A 25494-nucleotide genomic window follows, 5' to 3' on the forward strand; every position below is an offset into this window, starting at 1 on the left:
CACCCGATGAAGAAGTTGATGTTGTTACGGCTACTAGTCAAAATTCATGCTCCTATATGCACCTTGTTAAAAGTTCGTGTTGTTAAGACCAATTTTGCCATCAATTAATTGTATTAATGGACATAAGTTAAAATACTACCTCAGATTTTTATTAGTTGTAACTTTAGAATATTTTATATCTCACTTTGGAATATTTTATATCTCATAAATAATACTCCAAAGTTGCAACTAAAAAACGGAGGTAATATGTAATTTGCTTATAATTTGACGTAATTTAAGTAATTGATTGTTATTTTTAACTAAAAAAAATCAAAGGTAGTATGCATTATTTGTTAATTGATGTTTGAGTTTTTCTTATTTATACGATTATACGAAGTATATGTTTAAAGAAAGAGGGGTGTTTTAAGTGGACACCGCAACCTTATAGGTAGTATATAATAGAGATGACCAAAACCAAAGGTAGAAGCAATATCTATGGACATTACATGAATAGTTAAATGCCCATAATTGAACTACATTACTAATAAGATGCTAATGGTTAGCAACCTATTCATTTGCTAGGTTAATACTTACTCCCTCCGTTCCCAAAAATTTGAACTTTTTGGGTTGATTTTGCGGTTATTAAGAAACTTAAATAAAAAGAAATAAAAATATATTGGAAAAATAAATTTACATGGGATTTGTAAAAAAAAGAGAGATAAAGTACTAAAAATACATGAAAAATAAAATTTTATATGGGGAAAATAATTCTGCACAAATATTGTTGTAAATTGCAAATGGGCCGATCATTTTAAGACTAAAACTAGGCTAAAAGGGTCGAAGTTTTGGGGAAGGAGGGGGTATAACAATTTGATTGGAGTAAAAGGTAAGTAATATGATTGATGACCAAGGTGATTGACATGTAGAAAAATCTAAAAACAATTTAACTTCATTAACTACTAGCATATCATCATCCCAAGAAGGAATTCAATAAAGAGCAGTACGTTTGTGGCAAAGCACAATGATGAATCTAACCAAGCCACTCCCTCCATTCCCCCCCCCCCCCCCCCAAAAAAAAAAAAAAATCCATTGGTACATTCGTGGTTTTAACTTTTCCCATTGATACACTCTTAAATTTTTGTCTTCCCATCGATACACCCATGGTTTAGTCTTTTTCTAAACCGTGACTAACACCGTTAAAAAGTATCTCATTAAGTTAAAATAATTAAGGAAAAGACTATAATACCCCTTTTAAACATCTAATGTCTCAATTTGCGTGTCGAAAATTGTTCGATTAAAGTTTTGGGAGTCATGTTAGGCCTTAGGGCATCCACAATAAGAGGTTTGTCATTGGGTTTGTGGGAACTTTTTTGAGGTTTGTTGACAAACCTCTTATTGTGGGAAAAGCAAAATAAGGAACAGGTTTGTATATACAAATCGGCTCATTTGCTCCAAATGGCCCACTTTCTCCTTTTTAAAAAAAAATAAAATAAATCTTGTTAGGGCTTATTTTATTGTTTAGATAAATTTAATGAGTTGTAAGTAGGTCCTTGTAGACACCCATTTGTGTCTCCCCAAAACCAAACCCGGTGATGAGTACCTTTCACGTCTAATCATAATCGAATGAACTGAAAGTGTGGAAAGTTTAGTGTTGCGGATAGTTTTAATTTCTTTTCTCTTCTCTCTGTTTTTGAAAACTTATTTTAAGAAAAAAGTCAATCCAGTTTGGTTGATCCATGATATGGATCCAATAGTAGTGTTGAGTGAGGCTTGACAAGAGCTTTCCAACGATATATTATAAGCCCAATTCCGATGAATATTGAGGAAGTTATGGCCAATTTACTAAACTGGGCCCGGTTTGAGCCTTATATGCGGCCCAATGATCTAGGGGAGGGCCTAATATGATTTATCATTCCTAATGCAATTAGGAATGGTTTTAGTCTTCTAGAAGGTTCTTTTCATTCCTAATTCAATTAGCATTGATAAATTGACTTTTGTTGACTTTTCAGAGTTTTAATTAAAATCAAAAAGCATTTTCGTGGAAAAGATACGATTTTATCCTCCTGAATGGCAAAACTTATCAGATTTTCGAAAACGCGTCAAAACAGGCCTGGCGCCTGACTCCAGGCATTGGCGCCTGGAGCTAGGCATGGCGTTGGTGTTGGCGCCTGGCGCCAGTTAGCCAGGGTTGGCGCCAGCTCTGTTTTAGGTGCGCCAGCTCTGTTTTAGGTGTGCCAAATGCTCTGTTTTGTAATTTTATCTTTTTGGCTGATTTTCTCTATAAATAACGTAATAAAAACTCTGTTTTCAATCATCAACAATCAGTTTTAATTAACATTCACCTACAACCAGTTTTCATTCGCAATCATCAATCCTTATTCTTCTTTAATCATTCATCTTTCTTTTTTTCTACAACTTGCTTTTACATACAAAATTCCGCATTCACAAGATCTAGAAACACCTTGCCATATTCGAAGTTGCCTTCGCCCTAGACGTGAAAGGTTTAATTTCTGAGGGTTTGGTCTCAAATATCTCTTTCAATTATTTAATTTAATTGTTTGTTTTATTATTTTCCTTGAAGTTACTAACGTGTGTATTTTGTTATTAGAAAGAGGTACGAGGCATCAAAGTAAGTACTTTAATTGATTAATTGATATTATGATGTAGAAATCATGTTTATATTGTTATTATGATATTCCTAGTATCATGTTTAGGGAAAAGGTCATAATATCAAATATGCTTATTATGATTCCTGCGATGCCTTTTATTCTCTTCCTAATATTTATGATTGTTAGTATCATGTTAGGGTTAAAGATTTGATTTTTAATGCTTAGTGACATGCTAGGGTTTGTTATTAATCTTGTTAGTATCATGCCTAGGATCTTGCTATTATTATGCTTTAACATGATTATTATTATTATTATTATTATTATTATTATTATTATTATTATTATTATTATTATTATTATTATTATTATTATTATTATTATTATTATTATTATTATTATCATTATTATTATTATTATGATGATGATGATTATTATTATGATTTTGTTTTGATGATTATGAATATGATTATTGTTATAATTTTATTTTGATGATAATAATTGTTATTTTTATTATTATTATGTTGCTTGATGATATTTATTGTTATTATTTGATCACACCTTTTATGCATGTTTAAAGGGAATTTGTACTTGTAATCACGCTTAATAAGATAATTAATAATCTTGTTTAGGGTTAATTTGATTATAATTCAAGTAATCGCCAATAATAGATTTATTTGTGCATTAATATTCAACCAACATAGATAAACAGGTTTAGGGGTTAATCCTATTGATTGCATGTTAATTGAAAAGCGCACATGAATACGATCTGAATAAAGTAGAGGTCTATTATTAGGGCAAGTTCAATCTCTTTTAGGTTGGATTTGTACCTTCATCCCCGAACCCTTATTTGGTTCTAGACCTTATGGAGTTGACGATCTCTTGGATCGTTAAGGGGTGTAACCTTCACCTTGTGAACGGTTTACAAGTTCCTAAAAAAACTTGTTGGCGACTCTTTTGCTCTATCTTCTTCCCTTTTGGACGCCACCGTACTTTAGTGTATGATCGCAGTGGGGTTCAAGCTAGGAGTTAACGCTTGAAATTTATTCCCTACAGTCCCATATACCTTTGAAGAGGTTTATTTATTGTTGATGAAAGGTTTGTCAAGTGTGGGGTTTGTATGATGATGATGTGGCAAGTAAACAAACCTCTTAGAGGTTTGTTTTATTGCTCATGCCCTTAAAGAACCAAATTAACCTCGAAATTAGCACAAAAAAAAATAACGCAAATGTCTCATATGCGTGTTAAAAAATGTCTCGATTTACGTGTTGTTACTTTTTTGTGATAATTATTGTTCGGTTAAGGTTTTAGGGGTCATTTTGACCTTTTATGGATCTAAATCAAACTCGAAATTGTCAAAAACTTAAATTAACGAAAATATCTCATTTTGCATGTCATAATATTTCTTTTTTTTTTGTCATGACATGCAAAACGAGACATTTTCGTTAATTTTTTGACAATTTTGAGTCGATTTAGGTCCATAAATAGTCAAAATGACCCATAAGACCATAACCGAACAATTACTATCATAAAAAAGTAACGGCACGCAAACCGAGATAATTTTTTTACACGCATATGAGACATTTATGTTGTTTTTTTGCTAATTTTGAGGTTCATTTGGATCATTATGGACTAACATGACTCCCAAAACTTTAACCGAACAATTTTAGATGCGCAAATCGAGACATTAGATGTTTAAAAGGGATATTATAGTCTTTTCCATAATTATTTAAACTTAATGAAACACTTTTTAACGGTGTTAGTCATGGTTGGGAAAAAGACCAAACCATGGGTGTACCGATGGGAAGGCAAAAATTTAAGAGTGTATCAATGGGAAAAGTCAAAACCACGGGTGTACCAATGAGAATTTCCAAAAAAAAAAAATTACCTTTGATGGATGTACACGGTTAATAAGGATAATAAGATAGTACTCCGTAGAAAACAATGATTAGATATTACCTGTGTCAAATATTAAGACATTAAATTAACTTTGAAAAAAAGGAACATTTACAATTTTGCATTGGAAGTATGTGAATATTTTAGTAAATAAAAATAGTTACATTTGGAATATGTAAATATCTTATTAAATAGGAATTGTTGCATGGAAAATATATATTTATAAGGGAAACGTATGAAAAAAAAATATATAAATATTGAAACGTAACGATCAAAGAGGGGAATGCCAAAAAGGGCAAACGTAACACTCTTTCAGGTTCGGAAAGAGTACATGTCAGAAGCATTTACTATACATCAACATGAAAAAACAAAACTAACATAATATTCGACGTAAGCAGCTAATCAGCTGTCAAATTACCACATAACACGTTAGTCAGAGCAGTTGGACAAAATACATAACAGTATCAGCAATTAACATGGCAGTTATCCAAAATAAATAAAATAAACTAAAGAAACGCTTTTAACTGTTATAACAACCACTAAATTATCAGCCACAATGTCTTTAAAAAAAACTCTGAATAACGATAATCGACATAGACTAGCATATTATATAAACCAAAAAAATTAACTTTTTAATTAAGCCATTGAATATAAGAAGTATTAAGTCAACACTCTACTCAACAATACCTAATATCCTAACCTTCAATTCTTCTAATACTACCTCCGCTTTTTCTCATCATATTATTTACAACGATTAGACATTTTTCCTCTCTACTTTATGTCAAATTGTCACAAAGAATATAAAACGGAGATAGTAGTAAAAATAAGAGGGTTAAAAACACCTAATCACATTACATTATCAAAGCATTTAGAATGAACCCTTCCAAAAAAAAATGAAAGGATAAGTAATTAAAGATATATTCATTTCAATTTTCATTCATTGATATTCCAATGAAAATTTGGGTTGTACCATTAAATGGCCGTCCAAAGAGATTTGACTAGACAACTCAATCCAAACATTCACGCACTCTCACGCTCACTCTTTGGAGCGTCAAGTATTCATTCCGCCAGACAAATCCACACCCCCCCACTTCTTCGCTATTTATATCCCTTCTTACCCTTGCCTCTCTTTTATCCCACAACAAAACACCCTCTTTCTCTCTCTAAAACTCCCTTCTTTCTCTCTAAAAAAAATAAAAATATAAATATGGCTCCTAAGCAAATCACTAACAATAACAATGCTCTTAACAATCCTACTCCCTCCTCCGCCGCCTATTCCGCAGTAGCCGTAACACCACAATCTGAGATTAAATACCGAGGGGTCCGGAAGCGGCCGTGGGGCCGTTACGCGGCCGAGATCCGCGACCCCTTGAAGAAGACTCGCGTGTGGCTAGGAACCTTCAACACCGCGGAAGAGGCGGCGCGTGCTTACGACAACGCCGCCCGGGAGTTCCGCGGTGCTAAGGCTAGGACCAATTTCACTTACTTTGATCAGCAGTGTCTCAGCGCCAGCGGTGATAATAACAGTCTCACAACCGTCGACTCCGGCGGCGCGTGTGTCGACGCGCCGCCGCCGCAACTGGGAATTTCTCTCTCCTCCGCCGCCGACAGTAGTGGACCGTACGTGATGTACGGAATGTTGGCGAAGAGAGTGAGTGACATACGAGAGGCGTTCAGGTGTGGGCGCGTGTTGGGTAGTAATGATGGAACGCAGAATCGAGGTGAAATATCAGCCGTTGATTCTGGTGATGGACGGCAGAGGATGGTTCTTGATCTTGATCTTAATTTGGCCCCACCTCAAGAAGTTGTATGAAGGATGAGATCATCTCATTGAAATGGGCCCCACCACTTTAAATTAGTGTTTTTTTTTTTTTAATTTTAATTTGGTGGTTTATCTTAAGATTATAATGAAAAAAAAAAAAAAGGAAAAAGAAAATGAATAGAAGACAGGAAGAATTAGGGAGGAGAGATAGTTGAATTGCGAGCCTTAATTTTGTAATTTGAAGATAAAGGCGCAGCTCTTATCTTGTCAGAGTTTTTGTAAATACAGTAGTAACAAACATCCTTTTTATTTAATTAGTAAATTATTAATCTATTTTTATTATTATTATTAGCATTTAATATTATTTTAAATATTCTCTAACAAGCATATAAGGATCTTGTTGGTTGAAGAATTATATAAATAAACATTGTTAATTAATCAATTGTCACGTTACAATATATTGAGAATTTTATTTTATTTGATTGAACCTAACTTGATTTTCATTGTTTAGAATTTAATTAAACTTAATCTAAATTAATTTAATTGCACATTAAACTTGGATTGGATAAGCTTTATTTATAGAGTAGTTATTTAAACTAGTTTGTTTTATTTATAATTAATTTATCTTTACTAGCCTATTATCAATTTTAATTTTCTACTAGAGATAAAAATGAACTGAACAAAACTGGAATCACATTTAGAGATTGATTTAATGTTTTTGACTATCTTTGTAAGATGGAATATTGCTAATTTTTTAAAACTTTTTTATTTGTTATGAACAAATTGATGAACTATCAAAAAAAAAAAAATTTGACCGATGAAATAAAAAAATAATTTTTTTTTTTAAAGAGAGTTTAAAATTAAATGATAAATTAAATTTCTTTGACCTTCAAATTACATGAAGTAGTCAAAACAGTACCTAAATAGTCACAGACTCACAGTGTTGGGAAAAATAGTAGTGAATAGTGAATAGTGATTGACGGTCATGAATCATGATGAAAGTACGATCATTTAACCTTAAAGGTAAAAAATTTGCAAAAAAGCTTTTTAAAAATTTAACAAAAGTTAATTAAATTACAGTGTAGTTCTAAGGATATTTTGAATATGGTCGGTCCCAAACATACAATACATCAACAATAAGTAGGAATATTTACCTCTTTTTTTCTTCACATTTCCCATAAAATAGTATGATAACATTATTTATTTTGGAAAATATGAGTATTTAAAAAAAAAAAAATGTTTAGGGCTATATATAAGCAATAACTTTACACTCGAAAATCTTAAAAAAGTTAAAAAATCATAAAAAATATAAACACTAATTACACTGATTTACGCGTGTTTTTGTCATTAATTCCTAATTTTATACAATTTCTAAGAGTGAATTTAATGCTTATATATAGCCCTTAGGGCTACATATAGCATTACCCTTAATTTTTTTTTTTATTATTTATTTTAGAACGAAAATTGATAGATTTCAACAAAATTTCACATAAACATGTTATTGTTAAATTATTAATTTCTTTTGCATTTAAAATCTCACATAATTTTGAACACAAACAAATGGATAGCATCAATCATTCGAAATGGTACAAATGGTACTTTCATTAGTTTCATACTTTGAAATGGCTAAATGCTTTTACTTGGTACGAGTATATGTTTAAAATAATATTTCAATTCAAAATTCATGGTTAAAATAAGGGCTTTAAAATTCCAAGTGAGAGGTTGGTACAGTTAACATCAAATATTTTTTACTCCTTTTGTGTTTTTTTAAGTGTTACACTTTGATCAAATACGCATGTCGAAACACGACTTTGACCACTAATTTATCTAATTAAATGTTAGTAAAATTATAAAAAAAAATTAATATTATGAAAGTATACATTATGACCAATCCAACAATATATTATACAATAATATTTGTTTTCTTTAGATTAGTAAAGTAACTATTTTAATCAAGTCAAAACTATTATGTGAATAGTAAAAAAAGTTAAATTATAACACTAAAAAAAATACTGAGGAAATATCATATTTTGATAGACAAAAGAAAAAATTATAAAAAAAATACCGTAAAAATAAAATGAGAACACAAATTGAATCATACTCCCTCCGTCCCCGATTGATAGTCACTTTTGAAGAAAAATCACGGGAATTAAGGAAAACTAAAGAAAGTACATTGAAAAAGTAAATTTACATTATATATATAAAAAAGTAAAGAGAGAAAGTAATTAAAGTACATGGGAAAGTAAAATTTACATGGAAAAGTTAAATTTGCACAAATATTTTTGCAAATGATAGAGAATTTTGGTAAAAAAAATAATATTAATAGTACTTGAAAAAAACAAATGTGACTAACATTTTGAGTCACCAAAAATAACAAAAGTGACTATCAATCCATGTCTGAGGGAGTAATAAATAATAAAATAAATGAGAGTTTATATTAAAGTTTAAATTCCGTGCTCATAGTCATACCAAACACCAATTATTTTTTTTGCTAAACAAGCCGTTTGGTACTTCTAGAGTATATTTCAGTTGTACTCGGTAGTCAATATCTACTAGCCTTGTAGCCTACTAGGCTACTAGGGGCAAAATAAATTAATACTGGTGTGAATATGTGTGCTGCGTTATCTTGGTTTATTGGTCTTAGTTTAAAAACATAGGATAGAAGGTGAGGTGTCAATTCAGATGATTCAATCGGGTCTGATATTGTCAAATTAGGTCAATTTTTAAAGTTGAGTCATGCTAAATTATTATAATATGTACACATGAGCTTAAATCTAAATCAAATATTTTTCGATTTGATTACGGATCGAGTCGAATTGGGTGTTCTTTTGACACCTCTAGACAAAAGTTACAAAAGTGATTTCTTTGTGGCCTAAACCCACAACCTCTGCGATTTTACCAAAATTGTATAATATACTGTAAAAGTTCTACAAGAGCTTTTATTTCAAACCATAACAGCGTATGTGCGGCTGACAACACCATATAGTCGTTTATAAAATAAAAAAGTAACCCTTATAACATTAACCAAGTAACCACTTTAATACTGAATGGATAACCCCTACAACATTAACCGAGTAATTCATATAATACCGACAAATTATCCCATGTTACGTTGACCGAGTAACCCTTATAACATTAATGAAATAGTCCCTATAATGGCCAGCGTGGCTAGCCATAGCGTTTTTGACTTTTGCACTATTCACATACTCTACATTGACTTATTATGAATTTAAATAACCCTTACTTCCTTCGTTTTTATATAATTGATCCATTTCTCCTGGACACGTATGCTAAAAAAAAAATGCTAATCTATGATCAATAATATCTTTAGGGCCTGTTTCGATTTACAAGAAAACAACTGAACTGATTGGAGCTGAACTGAACTGAATTGAAATTAAGTTAACACGGAATAGACCCTGATTATCAATAAGGCAATAAGTATAAATTCTATTACAGAGTAATTGAAAATTAATAATCTATTAATTGATACGATTAAGAAGTACCCATAAGAGTATTTTTTTTTTAATCACAAACATTAGTCAAAAGTAGAATAAATGAATAGTGAAAAAAATAGAAATAGAGCAAGTATTTAAAATCGGAGAGAGTATTATTTATTAAAAAACTTTACACAAAAGTATGAAGTTATATTACCTGAAATTATTGAATATGAATGGATGAATCCATTAACATGAATTTGAAAATGTTAAACTAATTTGTACTACTATGAATAAAAACGGAGGTGAAATCATGATTTAGGTGTTCACTAAGTTTTTACTTATTTGAATTTCTCTAATTTTATTTGAAGTTATTAGAACTCAATAAACTTAGGGTCTGTTCTCTTCAACTTATTTTCAGTTTAATTCAGTTTAACTCTAATAAGTCAGTTCAGTTAAGTTCATATCAACTCCAAAAAATTCAGTTCAATTCTCTTAATTTTCTTCTCTCATAAAATATTCACTTCATTTTAGCTCTAATAAGTTCAGTTCAGTTCAGTTTAATTCAGTCAATCAGAACAGACCTTTAATCTAAAAATTAAGAGCTTAATACAAAATTATGCAAGAAGAGAAGAGCGTGAAAGATGAAACGGTAAAAATGAGGAAAACATAAATAGAGAGGCGCAAAATTGACATATATAGAAGCAGTGACGTGTGTATAGTGCCTAGATTTACACTTTGTTGTCACATGTTCTCTTCACCGTCCAAATTAATCAACATTTTCAAACTCAACTCTTGTTTGTTTTTTTTTTTTTTTTTTTTTTTTTTTTTTTTTGATAAAATATTTATATATATATACGAAGTATATTTTTTGGCAAGATAAAATATTTATATTTATATTTGAATTCAAAAAGGTGGGGGTAACTTAATAGCGAATGCCTGCGGTGGTCTCATTGGGTCGTGCAGCGCACCATTACCTGATCGTACTATGACCGGCTTAGGAAGGAATTAATTTAATAGACACCGCTCAATAGAATTTCCTTTTCAAAGTTTGTCGTACTCAATTAGGGAACTAATAAGAAACAACTAACCTTAACCAGAAATAGTTAAACATTTTTTCTTCATTTATTATCTCTAATGGAACTTGATTTGACCCTATTCAATCGACCAACAAACTAATATTAACTTATTAAGTGGTTATTGTTGAATCAAATTGACCTGAAAACTACTGTATAATTTTCTATTTTAATATAAGTATGTGTAAATTAGTCCACCAAATAAGATTAATTTGATTAAAAATTTGATATGAATTAAACAATTCATTTACCATCTTTAATTAATTATCTACGTACTACTCGGCATAATGTATTTAGTTTATTCAGTTTAGAGTTGTTTAATACCATTCAATTTGATTTCATTTTAATCAATTTAGTTTAGTTTGGCAGTTCAATTCCGTTTAATTTGATTTATTATTAATTACTCCGTATATTCAAATAAATCAATTAAATTTAATCTGGTGTAATTTAATTTAATTTGGTTTAATTCTATTTAGTTTAGTTCAATTTAATACTCTTTAATTTTACTCAACTTAATTTTATTAATTTTACTCATTTCAGTTCAATTTATTAACGTTCATTTCACATTTATTCAACAAACCCTCATTAAAATAAAAGGAATTATGCCTCATATGTTTTAATCGTTAATAAGTACTAAATCATGTTGTATCATTTAATACAAAGTACAAATCTGTATAATTTTTACTCATGTTTATCAAACAATACATGTAATTGTCCTATATTAATAAAAAGGAAAATGTATCAAAAATAACCTTTTAAAGTGTCTACTTTATTTAAAACAACCCTTAATTTTTTTTTATTTTTTTTTAACTTCAGACCACATTATAATTTTTTTTTTTAAAAACAACCTAATCCTGTTTTCCGGCGTTGACCACTAGTGTGTGAGGCACGTGACCTCTTATATTGCTTAATACACCCTCCCCCCAATACGAGAGGTTGTTATATACTCTCGGGTGTACAATACAACCGAGTGTATGTAACAAAATTCTATTCCAATACATGCATACTAATAAAAAAAAATGAAAACTTAAAACACTTTGACTATGCATTTACTCTCATATTGTTGTATAATTTTAAAAAAACCTCCTTAAACTTGTGAAGTTTCGTCAATAATGAGCGAGAGCCCGTTTAACGTAACAAGTCTATAAATAATACTAAAGTAGCAACCACTGGTATCATACTATTTTAAAATAAGACCTATGTTATGTTGTCATTAAATATTTTCCCTCCAAAAATACAAATGATGTCATCGTTTTGTATTTTTATTTTATTTTATTAAAAATTATGGTCAATTACATTATTATTAGTATCAAATTTCAAAAATGGATCAATTCTATTTAACAATAATAATAATTTAATTTGTCTTCCTCATATACTATTTTATCATTCACTTTTTCTATGTGTTTTTTTTTTTTTATAAATATTTTATGTTTTGTATTCTAATAATAGTTTTGTTTTAATTTTGGTATGAAAAAATTATTAAATTTAGAAAATTTTATTTGATCACATTATGCATCGCACGAGACTAATCTAGTTAACAATTATAGGATCACACCAAGATAATAAAATCTAAATACTTGTATAATGAAAATTAGAGTAATAAAAAAAAGAGGATGGAGACAAAAAAGAAGGGAGCACGTGTGAAAAGGTGGGATGGAAAATGGGGGCAGAGCGAGAAAGTAAGATAAAGATGTGGCGGCCGGTTCTATTACACAATGGGCTCCACCCAATTAACCCCTTGCGTGTCTGCTGTCTAACAATTCCCATTATGTGGATCTAAGTCCAAGGTAATAAAACTATAAACTCCAAAAATAGCATAAAATTAAAATAAAAAAGTAAAATAGATAGAGAATACGACGATTAATTGAAGGATTTGACATGTACGCAACAATAAAAAGACGCGTGTAAAAAGTTCACGTGAAGCGTAGGGTAAGAGTCAGTTTGCGCCGCGTCCAGTTTGAAAGGAAAGCATGACACACTCCACTGTCCACTCTTACTAAGGGTGTCAATTTGGATCGGGTGTGATATGATTGGGTCGGATCAGATAAATTTTTATGTTAAGTCATATTAAGGGCATCCTCTCATTCAGTTCAGTTCAGCTCTTAATTTCCTTCTCTTATAAAATATTCATTTCAATTCAGTTCAGCTGATTTCAGTCTATTAAAACAGATCCTAAACTGTTATGGTTATGCGAGTCCAAAATTGAAAGGAAAACATGACACACTCCACTGTTCACTCTCATCACCACTTTTTGCGACGAGGGAGTATTCTTCTAGCGACGCCACGGCATTGGAGATAGGGAACATACTTACCTCACAACGTAGCCCCTTGTATAATTGCGAGGGGTCCCTCTACTTTTGACTATATTATCATTGTGTGCCGTCTTCACCGTTTTCTTTGGTGCGAGTTTCATCGATTCTTCTATTGTATTATGTCGGTATTGTGCATATTCTAAGGTATCTTTACTTTGGTGATTTGTATGATTTGCATCCGCGGTTATGCGGAGTTGTGATGTACTTCCTACACGTTTCTATTTTGTATTTTATGAGGGTTAAATTTTGAAAACGTTGATCAAAATTTTAAAACTAAAAGATAGAAGGAAATAGGATCTATCTAAATAGTTTTTGTTGTCAAGGTATTATTATTATTATTATTATTATTATTATTATTATTATTATTATTATTATTATTTATTTATTTTTTGTCAAAATGTCAAGGTAATATTAATAAAAAATTAGGAGTTGCGCAAGAAAACAAAACCATTAATCTATTTGAAATAGTATGGTCAACAGAGATCTAATTATTATTATTTTTTAACACAATAAGGCAATGCGTGGTTTCTGTAGGCGGGTGTACGATTCACATGGTGCATCCCTTCAAAAAAAAAAAAAACCGGAAAGAATATTGTGTAGAAATATAATGAACATTTAGTTAAAGTGAAAAGAACATGTTATAGAATTGTAAATACGTACAAAAGATGAACATTGTATAGAAATGTAAAAAATATTTAGTTAAAATGAAAAAAAATGTTATAGAATTGTAAAGGACATAACATGCTGTTAAATAATATTCTTCTTCATATTCTTTGATTGTCACTATAATGTACTTTTATTTGTAACATAATGTTAATTGTTTATTCTGAAATGTTCTTTGAATTTTGTAGTTAAATTATAGTGGTTGAATAAAAATAATGTTTATTGTATTATATTATTATGTTCTTTATTAATATTACAGATGTTCTTTAGATATATATATAAAAAATATAAGCTGAATGTTTTTTTTTCTCCACAAAATAGTTATATGTTCTTTACAAAACAACTATATGTTCATTAAAAAAATACTATATGTGATGTTCTTTATAAAATAGCTATATGTTCTTTACAAAACAACTACTACGTATATGTTCTTTAATGAACAACTAAATATTCATTCCGCCTTTAAAAAAAAACGGATGCACGGAGCATCACGCATCCGCCTCTAGCGAGAAATTTTCAATAATAAGGTTGACCGAGCCTCATTCGAGGACTCCTATGGCAGGAAACCTAATTGGCAATGCCCTAGAAAGTTAATGGGTGGGATTTGTTGCTAATGAGGCTCGAGCCTCACACCTCGAGGATGCGAGGTGACCCCTTGAGCCACTGCACCAAGAGGTCTCCCTCTAGGAGGGATCTAGTTGGATGTATTATGTGTTTTTTTTTAAAAAATATTTTATAACTTTTGTGCGTATAGATTTGGAGATATCTATGTAATTTTTTAACGCGTATTTTAGAGACCGTAAAAAGTCAAATTTAAAAATATAAGAACAGAGAGTATTTATATTTGCCTAATATGACAAGTTTATTTTATAAATAGAGGTGTAAAAAAAAATATGGAAACTCGTTTTGTTTCTTTCCAGTGTTTACTTCATCTATTTTTATTACCCCCGTTACATATTATTTGCAACGATTAGACATTTTTTCCCTCAACTTTATATCAAATCGTTGCAAATAATATGTAACGGAGGTAATATTTAATTTTATGCCTATCAGACAATCAGTATCAACTCTATTCTGTATCTCAATGGGAGTATGGGACAAGTTAAAGGAATGGTAGGAAAATGTTAACCGTTAGTTATACTCCGTATGAAGTTATTAACCATGCGGTAAAATTAAGATTTGAGGAAAAACAGAATTTCAGGAACTAAAAAAGAAAAGATTTATTAATGCCATTTGCGGTAGTGGGAAAGAGAGAGTTTCCTATGATCATCACTTTCCTAATTGATTGATTCACCAAGCAAGGACTTAACATTACTGTAGATGTGTAGAAGTTTAGGCTGGCTTCATCCTCAGGAAAAAATGACCCTAATTACCCTCACACATTCATGTATCACTTGGGCTAGGCCCACGAAATCTTGGTCAAGTACTTAAACAAAAATATCATCTTAATCCAAAACTAAAGGCCCTAAAGTCAGAGTTGTCTAATAACTTGCTCTTGCATTTAGTTTTGATCGATCTCTCTTCATGTACAATCTAATTAGCTTCACATAGGCTATAATATTAGTCAAAAGGCGAAATGTGCTCTTAATAAGTTCATATTTCATCGTGTGCGAGAAGAAGAAATAAATAAGACTAGAAGTGTTCATTTAGCAAAGGGCAATGTACAAGGAAGCTGCAAGTAACCATGAGACAATCTCTCTTGAGTCTTGACCACTAGCCGCCATCTTTAACCTCAAAAAACCGCCTTGGCTTCCATCACTCTTGGCCCCTACAGCCCCCAAAACTGGACAGTAGCACAAGACACCACCCCACTGCCACTGTTATACGGACGGACCCACCAACTTCTACTCGCACCAAGTGTCGAAATTAGCCTTGACCCACCAAGTAGCAGGGCCAGCCTCCAGATGGTCGAATAGCCAATCCTTGTTCCCAACGCTCCACCATCACTCCACCAGCTGTGTTCTTGGCAGTCGCCTCTACTCTCCCCATCCACATTCAAGGCATAATTTTGGGTTTTAACAGTATTAGGACAAATAATAAAGCTATACTTTTACCACTTCATATCAAATGTGTGTACACACAATGATACAAAAGACGGGTACATTTCCCTTTTCCAAGTTTTGAAAATGATTTAAGGTGTTTTCATCCATATTTAAAGACTTGCCTGTTTATCTAGTTAGTTAAGAAAAATTTAAGCTACAAGATCTTATTCACAAGTCTAGACTACAATAAATTATATTTGCAGTGAATGAATACGAAGTATATTTAATTCAACATCTCTAATAGATCCATCTCCTATTATTATTCATGTATAGACTATATTAAAATAAAAAAATTTCTTTGAAAAAAAAAAAAAAAAAAAAAAAGAATTAAATCAATCAGAAAACACGGGGATTAAAATTCATGCCAACCACAGAACTCAGTGATTACACCCAGCAGGAATTGTCATGCTCATATATACAGGTATGGTTTACCGAATCTATTCATACAAACGTAGATGCTAAAACATGTTTTCCACTCACAACATAGAGCACATCTTACATGTGGGATATGGAACATATCTAAACATCCTCAGCATCACTCATCAAACGAGCATCAATGTAGAACTCAGAGACGTCAGTGTCGAATCCATCAATAATCCTGCCTCTGTTTACACACATTGTAGGCTGAACTTTTTACTTGACTAATGAAATAATATAATAAAAAATAAAAAAATTGGTGTAATTGAGAGGGCCAAAAGGAGCCCATATCTAAGTACTTTATCCAAAGACTAAGGAGATGATTTTACCTTTCGAGGACAAATTTCCCTTCTTTGTATTTCTGGCTTTTCTCACAAGCTGCTTCCTAAATTGAGAACACAAAATTGTCAAAATAGGTGGATCAACGAGGTCAAAACCATAGAAAACAACTTTAGACTACCTAAATACGCAAAATAAGCTAGAATTTTTTATGTATGACCAAGTAAAAAATAGGCGTCGCTGGTCACAATCAGATTAACAGATATAGATTAAAACCAATCAATCCCAATAACCATAATCATTTGTTAAAATATTAAAAATGACACCGTAAAAACTTACATTAATATTAAAATGACACCGTATAAAGATGGCAACGAAAATTGTTAACTTAGATAAATTTCAATTCCATTGACTAAAATAAGTCAAGCCAACAGGTCAACATCAGGAAACAATCTACAATAGCCAACAGACCAGGCTATTATTCTATCCCCTTTTTCCGCAGAGATGAAAAGGTAGCAAAAGGCTGATAGATGCACATAAGCTTTGAACTTTATCCCTGGTACACACCATACAACTTCACCATCAAAGCCAGTAATATCTTCACAGAAAACAGATTGCAAGTTTTTGGTGACAACTGAGAGCCACATGACAATGGAAAATAACAAAAATGACTATCAGTGATATGCTCCCAGAGACCCAGATAAAACCATTGAAGCCACATAATTAGCTCTAATGAATGCGACATGATGAAGGTTAAAGCCAACAGACATAATTAAGCTCGTAGTGTTTCAATGGTAAGCAGCAAAATAAACAAACATATAGGCTGTTGGTGACCAGACATGCATCTTTGACAATGGCTAGTCTGGCTTAAACAATGCTTCCCTGACAACTTTCTAGCTCTAAGTGTTTCAGTGTCAGTTATATCAAGCAGCGGAGGAAAACAAGGAGAAGGATAGCAAAGGATAGAACAGTACATATTTCCATCCAACGATCTGTCCACAGCAGCAGCAAAATATATCTGCAACAGTATGCATCCCAGAAAGCATCAATCTTTCCTCTGAAGCTCCAAGGATAATATTTACCCTGAAATAGAAGCCAATTGAATTTAATTTTAATGAGATCGTATTCATTGATCAATAAGGCATAATGTTAGTGATCGAGACAACACATCCAAGGTCAGAAGATTAAAAAAAATTATCACATACAATGAGCATTTCTAAACAACAAAGAATTAAATGGTTCACTTATTGTTGGCTAAATATATTTGAAACTCTTAAAGTCACTTTCATTGATAATAGACATAGCCCTTCCAACTCTCCATAATAAATAACCAACTCTCCATAATAAATAACTCCAATATGCACATGCTTCAACTTTAAAATTTACCAGTTCTTTGACTATAAAAACGCTGATAGTGATAGAAGATGTGAATGTTGAACCTTTCCACAATGAACTTCAATTGAACCTTAGCTTTCCTCTCATTGAAATTTCAAAGGTTCGAAATATCAATGAGGAATAAAACAGTAATCTACATGGCTCAAATATTCAATGTGTATCTCTAAGCCAATAGAGGACTATGATAGCTAAAGATAATTTTGTACTCTTTTAATATTAATACCATTTCTTCCTTTTTGCATAGAACAAGAAAAGACAACTTTGTGGTCCAAATCATGGGTTCCTAGTGATAAACTTAAGATAGAAAATCACCTAGTTAATCCATAAAATAGTTTTACTACATAAAAATATCAAATACTACCTCCGTTTCATATTATTTGCAACGATTAGACATTTTTCGTCTCTACTTAATGTCAAATCGTTGCAAATAATATGAAACAGAGGCAATATTAATTTTTTCTTTTGACGCAATCATTTTATTAGGGCTTGTATTTTTTACAAATAATTTGACATTTTAATAAGCAAGTGTAGTGCTACAAATTCAAAGCTCATGTTTGTGGTAAAGGTTTTAAAAAGACCAGAATTTAATTAAGATTATATAGTCACATAAACAAGAACAAAAATAAATCACGTAACTTGGTAAGCCATCAACTTCAAAACAATAGTTGGAAGATGTCCTACTGGATCAAAGTACAAAAAACCTGGCTGATTCCTTGTGATAATATTCAAGGCTAGGGAAGTGGTGGTAATAAAACACAGTCATAAGCCGCAACCTAGACTTAAGGAACGCAATATAAAGATATTGCTTCTCATAAAGGCTCAAGTGCAAATTCGCTAATGTCCACAATATTTTCGAGTGTACCATGAGGAGTCTTGGTTGCATGGTAGTATGGTATAGTGATGAGATTGTTGTCCAACAATACACTCTTCGGTCCAAAAAAAAAAAAAATCTAAATTTTGGAGATAATGAGCAACCATTATGCATATAAATATTGAACAATAAATTGAATTCTCGACTACAAATTAAGATAAATTGAAATTTGGAGTTCATGATGAGTGAGAAAAGGAAAGAAACTCACGTATTTTTGAACAGATATGCTTTCCCTCTGCGACAGTGAAAAGTCTAGAAAAGTCGTGAGAGTAAGGTAAGTTAGAATAGTCACCACCAGCAACACAAAGTACTACTCCCTCTGTTCCTTTTTAGTTTCTCCCTTAGTAACTAATTGTTGTTCTACTTTGACGGTTTTGACATTTAGAGACAGATGATGTATAAAGATGTGCATAAATTACCAATCAAAAACTAAACAATCCTTCTTATTTTACTGGAAATTGAAAATAACACCATTGCATTTGAATCTTACATGGTGAAATAACATACACCTTTGCATGAATAGCTACCTTATTTAGTTATTGTTTACAGATTTAAACATACTCACAAGAATGTCCATGGTACAACCGGATAACACGACCTAATTAAACTTCTTTTTTCTCAAAAAAATAGCATTGGTTGTACCATGACACCTTTTGTTGTAGCACAACAACAAAAATTGTAACAGACGACATCAGTCCGGATTTAGTTCAAATTACACTATCAACGTGATCACTAGTTCTAACCGAAGGAAGTCCATAATATATCGAAACATACAAAACCTCCAATCCCAAGTCTTTCCCTGATTCAGATTACTACTACAAGCACAGAAATATATACAAAATTATAGATTATATTTGAAGGATCACAGAACCCAGTAATAACATAACATTTGGAAAAACTGATTTATACCCAGAAAAGAAAATGTAAAAATAAAACACCCCAAATTCATAAATTGATCTAATTATTAAAAACCCAGAAAAATTAAATCACTTAATAAGGAAACAAACAAATTTTGAAAACAGGGGAGATGAAAAATTAAAATTAAAATTACACAAAATAAAAAGATGAATTGAGAAAAATACACGAGCTTGAAGAAAAAATACCCGGGAAACAAGGTCGTCGGCAAGAGCAAGATGGGTTTTACAGAATTTGCATTTGTAAGTTCTGCCTTCAAGCTCAATCACGAATATTCTTCCCATTTATAATTTGATAATTTGTATAATTGAATATAGTTGGTAAATAAATATATAAATAGAAAGTTGAAGTGAAGTAAATTAATGAGAGATTAGATTAGTAAGGATAAAAACCCTAAAAGGATAGATAGATAGAAAGAAAGATATAGATGTATGAAGAGAGAGAAAGAGGTTGCAGGAATCATGCGACAGCAGCTCAGCAGAGTTTTGTACGGTTAGCTGTTATTATTATTGTGATTAAGACATCATTTTTTTATAATGGTAAGAGGTATGAAGTAGACATAACTTCTAGTCTTTTGATGATTTATTGGGAATTTTCTTTTTGGGAATAATAATTTTGATTATTAATATCTTTGATTATTTTAGGAAAAAATTAATAACAAAGGTTTTAAATATATCAGATCTATTTTAAAAGGTCTCGTCAAGGGCAGTCCCAGTTATAACAATAATTTTGATCATTAATATCTTTGATTATTTCTTCTCAAAACAGTCTAATATAACTTGTTACGTGTTAAGTCGGTAATATGTTTTAATTACAATAATTTATTCTCAATCTCTCTCCTTTCACGGTATAACCACCACAACTGCTCTTAGTCTCCACCCTCCACACTTAAACCACCATTCCACCACCCCAATTGTCACCACCATCATTCCGTTTTACCTCCAATTATCTCCTCTAATGACATTTGAGTTCACTCAGTTATAGCACACGCTACAATGGTGGCGATTCTCGGCCTTGATCCGTCTCACCCTAATCCCTCAAGCTCACTCACCATGAAGCCCGAGCCGCGGCCATGATTCTCCTCCAAAGCTGTTGGTACTTTCCCTGATTTTTTTATATTTCACCCGGTTCACCCTTTGGGCTAATCCGGATTCGGGGATCAGTTCTGGATGATTAGGTTCTAGTCCCCTCCCAATTGTTGTTGTGGGGATTGAACATGTGTCCTCCTTACCAAGTGTAGTCCCAATCACTAATACACCAACAACCAATTAGTTACTTTCCCTGATTTTGGATGATAAGATCTTTTGATTTTTGCATAATTGGCGTAGTATATTGGCGGGATTTATGGTGATGATTATGTAGTGTGGGTGGGTTAGTAGGTGGTAATTTTGGGATGAGGATGGGCTAGACAGCACGGTGGCTTCATGTCTTCTTGGTGTGCGTCGATGGGTGGTTTTGTGGTGTGGCTCGTATGGGCAGCCTGACTTGGTGGATTTGTGGGGGTGGCTTGGGTGGTGCTTTTGTGATTTAGGTAGGTTAGAAGGTGGTGATTTGTGGTGGGGTAGCTACTTCTGGTGGTTGTTCTAGCAAAGGGTTGATTGGAAAGCTTAGAGAGGAGGAGCACGCAGCAAAAAAAAAATGATGATACAATGCCACGTGGTTAATTTAACCGGTTTAGCAGGTAAGTTAAAGGTTACGGACCATTGGAAGAAAAAATGTACATAGTTGGGACTGACAGTCTGGCCTTGATTATTTGAAAGATGAGATCTTTTTAAGAAGACCGGTCATAGTTGGGACCTTTGTTGTTAATTTTTCCTTTTTTTTATTAGAATAAATTATGAGATATTGATATTATGAAAAAATACATTATAATCGATCCAATATACTAGTATGTTAAACTCCTCATGCATGATGTCGATATAAAACCCAAGATTTCATCCATCTTCATGCTCAAAAGTCTCTTCTTCCTACATAGGTTCCAAGCTCCATTTCTTGTTTCCCTTTTCCTTGGCTATGACTCTTTGAACACCACCAGCACAACCACCTCTGTTGCCACTTGCAGCACCATTGCCACTGCAACTGCAACTTTGCCAAAGATCTTCTTTTCTGTTCTCTGTTTCGTAATATTTCAACCCATTTATGTTCCAAGTCATTTTTCACTCACTTTTAATCATTTTTAGCCTTCTACCCGTGTGAGAAAAATTATTTCTCTCGAAAAATTCTTGAGGTTAGGCTCAAGAACACCCAATTCAGAGTTATATAATACGAGATACGACCTTTGCAAGATATGTCACCTTCTTTCCAACGTGTATCTAACCTTTTCCGTTAGCCTACATATACTAGTTGCTTTAAATTGTTTTGAGCTTAGTTTTCTAAAATTTTCTATTATCAATACATGATTTTTACAATTTTTTTTATATTTGATGTTTATTTAAAGTATTCCGGATAATGTTTGTTTAGGAGTTCATTCGTGATTGTAATTCTATGTGGAATTATTATATGGGGTTTTGGGGCTTTTTGTGAGTTGATTTGGACATGTTGGGTATTGTAGGGAATAATTTCAAGCCTTTAAAATCCCACTAGCTTGAACCCCACTGTGATCATACACTAAAGTACGGTGGCGTCCAAAAGGGAAGAAGATAGAGCAAAAGAGTCGCCAACAAGCTTTTAAGGAACTTGTAAACCATTCACGAGGTGAAGGCTACACCCCTTAACGATCCAAGAGATCGTCAACTCCATAAGGTCATGAACCAAATAAGGGTTCGGGGATGATGGTACAAATCCAACCTAAAAGAGATTGAACCTGCCCTAATAATAGGCCTCTACTTTATTCTGCTCGTATTCATGTGCGCTTTTTGATTAACATGCAATAATTAGGATTAACCCTAAACCTGTTTAATCTATGTTGGTTGAATATAATGCACAAATAAACTATTATTGGCGATCACTTGAATTATAATCACAATTAACCCTAACAAGATTATTAATTATCTTATTAAGCGTGATTGCAAGTACAATTTCCCTTTAAACATGCAATAAAAGGTGTGATCAAGCAATAAAGAATAAAAATCAAGCAACATAATCAATAATAATCATATCATAATAATAATCATATCATAATAATAATCATAATCATCATAAATAAAATAATCATCAAAATAATAATAAATTATAACAATTATAATCATAATCATGTTCATGTTAATATTAAAGCATAATAATAGCAAGATCCTAGGCATGATACTAACAAGATTAATAACAAACCCTAGCATGTCACTAAACAATAAAAATCAAATCTTTAACCCTAACATGATACTAACAATCATAAATATTAGGAAGAATATAGGAAGCATCGTACTTTTAATCATACTTAATATTAAAGTTACCCTAGACATGATACTAGGAATATCATAATAATAATATAAACATGATTTCTACATCATAACATCAATTAATCAATTAAAGCACTTACTTGGATGCCTCGTACCTCTTTCTAATAACAAAATACACGCGTTAGTAACTTCAAGGAAAAATAATAATCAAAGCAATTAAATTAAATAATTGAAAGAGAGATTTGGGACCAAACCCTCAGAAATCAAAACCTTTCACGTCTAGGGCGAAGGCAACTTCGAATATGGCTAGGTGTTTCTAGATCTTGCGAATGCGGAATTTTGTATTAAAAAGCAAAGTTTAGAAAAGAAAGAATGAAGGTTAATGAAAGTTGATGAAAAGAGATGAATGAAAAGGATTATTTGACTGCTAATTGATGAATAATTTGTGAATGAAGAGAGTTGATGATCGATGATGCCTGTTGATGAATGATGAAGATAGTTGGTGAATGAAAACGGAGTTTTTGATACGATATTTATGGAGAAAATCATCCAAAAAAGATAATTTAACAAAACAGAGTCTGAAAATCGAAAATCAACATTGGCGCCAGGACCAGTGGCTAGCGCCAGGCGCCAATGCTGGCGTCTGGCGCCAATCCTGGTTCCAGGCGCCAAGGCCTGGGGTTGGACGCCAAACTGGTTTTCAACGCGTTTTCGAAAATCTGATAAATTTCCCGTACTGGAAGATAAAATAATATAATTTCCATCGAAAATGCTATTTGATCTTGATTAAAACTCTGAAGAGTCCTAATTGAATTAGGAATGAAAAGAACCTTCTAGAATATTATAGAAGACTAAAACCATTCCTAATTACATTAGGAATGATAAATTATATTAGGCCCTCCCCTATATCATAGGGCCGTACTTAAAGCTCAAATCGGGCCCAGTTTAGTAAATTGGCCATAATTTCCTCAATATTCATCTAATTGGTATACACTAGACCCTAGTGTAGGTAGCTTAGGGATACCTACACCCCCCTCTAAACGATGCGTTTATCATGTTACCCACATCCCATAACCCACTAACCTATTGTAACTACCCACCATTCTCTCTAAAACCTTCTTCTTCATTTCTCTAGACTTTCTCTCTCATCAAAACCAGAAAATATGAACCAAAATTGCTTCAAAATACTACGAAATTGCTTCAAAATATTGCTAAATTCCTTCAAATGTCTACATTTGCGAAGAAATTCAACAATCGCAACAACATTCACAGAAAGAGTAAGTAATTTTACTAAAATTTTTTGTATGAACCTATTTTTTCTACTACGTATTTCATTTTGAAATTACATGTTCAGAAACATAATCTAACTTGATTAGAACTATTTTATGCAAAAATCATTAAAATCTACTATGTTTTGTTTTGTTTTGTTTTTTTTTTTTTTTTTTTTTTTTTTTTTTTTTTTTACAGAACCGAAAAATATATTTCGAAGTAGAGAGATAAAGAGAATGATGATTCAGAGAAGAATCCTGTTCGTTGAACACAACAAGGTATAGTCTGAAGAAGCGTAAGTATTATTTCAAAAACCTATTTAAACAAGAGTAGAAAAAAAAAAAAAAAAAAAAAACAGCGAACAAAAGTCTCAAGTTGTAGATCTAGAACTTTTAAAAGATATTAAAAAGTCTTATGGTATAGATGTTAATATTTCTACGATTCCGAGTTAATATATGAACATATATAGAATTATAAATGTTCATTTGTATATTTGAATTTATTTGAGTTTATATTTGACTTTATATGCCTAAATAAATAATGTTCATTTTTATGATACGTTATGCACATATATGAAATGCATAAATAATCATTCATTTGAGTTGAGAAACTGACTTATTTATTCTATCAAATCTTTTGATCATTTATGAAATTCATAATGTTCATTTACATATAAAGTAATGTTCATTTTAAAATATATGTTAATATTGGTTCATTTCAGTTTACATATATATATTTATATGCCTAAATAACGAATGTTCATTTCTTTTATACATTATGCTCATGTATAATATTGATAATGTTCATTTGTATGCATTTAAACTAATATCTTACAACCAATCTAGCTATATTGTAGTGATGTCCAAAGTTACACATTTGATATAAATTTGCACATGGAATTGAAGAATATGTAGTTGTTTTGGAGAAGATAAAATGGCTTAACAACGCTGATTATACAAACTGCGGAGTATACATTATGAAGCATATAGAAACATTCACTACTAAACTTAATGAGAGTTAGATTTGTGATTTGAAACCAAATAGTGTAAAAGTGATAAATGTTCAATAATGTAAGATATATTGTTCATTTATAAAGTAGTGTATATAATAATTAACATTCGTTAATTCATTTTGTTCAACAGGTGGACCAAATTAGGAAGCAAGGATGCGGAACTGATGCTATTTGAAGAAAAACACTAAATATAGGTTAAATAGAAGATAAGCAAAGAAGTTTGCAAAGGAATAG

The 25494-nt window shown here is 31.6% G+C and overlaps 1 protein-coding gene, 1 long non-coding RNA gene and 1 pseudogene across 3 annotated transcripts; 2 read left to right on the plus strand and 1 right to left on the minus strand.

Annotated features, from left to right (window-relative positions):
• Positions 1-5619: 5619 nt before the first annotated feature.
• LOC145627177 (ethylene-responsive transcription factor 8 pseudogene) lies at positions 5620-6594 on the plus strand (annotated as a pseudogene).
• Positions 6595-16104: 9510 nt separating this feature from the next.
• On the minus strand, positions 16105-20157 carry LOC145627178 (protein yippee-like At5g53940). Of its 2 annotated transcripts, none has more exons than XM_081679572.1 (5): positions 19836-20157; positions 18941-18984; positions 17441-17549; positions 16517-16572; positions 16105-16394 (listed from the first exon to the last, which is right to left on the minus strand). In XM_081679572.1, the coding sequence occupies exons 1-5, from the start codon at positions 19929-19931 to the stop codon at positions 16379-16381; spliced, it is 321 nt and encodes a 106-aa protein (XP_081535698.1). In that variant the 5' UTR covers positions 19932-20157; the 3' UTR covers positions 16105-16378. The 2 variants fall into 2 exon arrangements, with proteins under 2 accessions (XP_081535698.1, XP_081535697.1); XM_081679571.1 differs by having other exon boundaries at positions 16105-16374; positions 19836-20124.
• A 3979-nt stretch (positions 20158-24136) lies between these two features.
• Positions 24137-25494, plus strand: LOC145627179 (uncharacterized). The gene is made up of 3 exons (XR_014111341.1): positions 24137-24256; positions 24447-24543; positions 25391-25494. It is a non-coding gene; the product is annotated as an uncharacterized LOC145627179 (long non-coding RNA).

This window comes from Chenopodium album, chromosome 4 (genome assembly GCF_948465745.1).
Source record: "Chenopodium album chromosome 4, dcCheAlbu1.1, whole genome shotgun sequence".
Taxonomy (NCBI): domain Eukaryota; kingdom Viridiplantae; phylum Streptophyta; class Magnoliopsida; order Caryophyllales; family Amaranthaceae; genus Chenopodium; species Chenopodium album.

Coding starts and splice junctions, on each gene's coding strand:
- LOC145627178 (XM_081679571.1), bottom strand. CDS start 19,931: ATGGGAAGAATATTCGTGATTGAGCTTGAAGGCAGAACTTACAAATGC. Junction 18,985..19,835: donor CCGACGACCTTGTTTCCCGG/GTATTTTTTCTT, acceptor CGACTTTTCTAG/ACTTTTCACTGTCGCAGAGG. Junction 16,375..16,516: donor GGGAAATTTGTCCTCGAAAG/GTAAAATCATCT, acceptor GTGTGTAAACAG/AGGCAGGATTATTGATGGAT.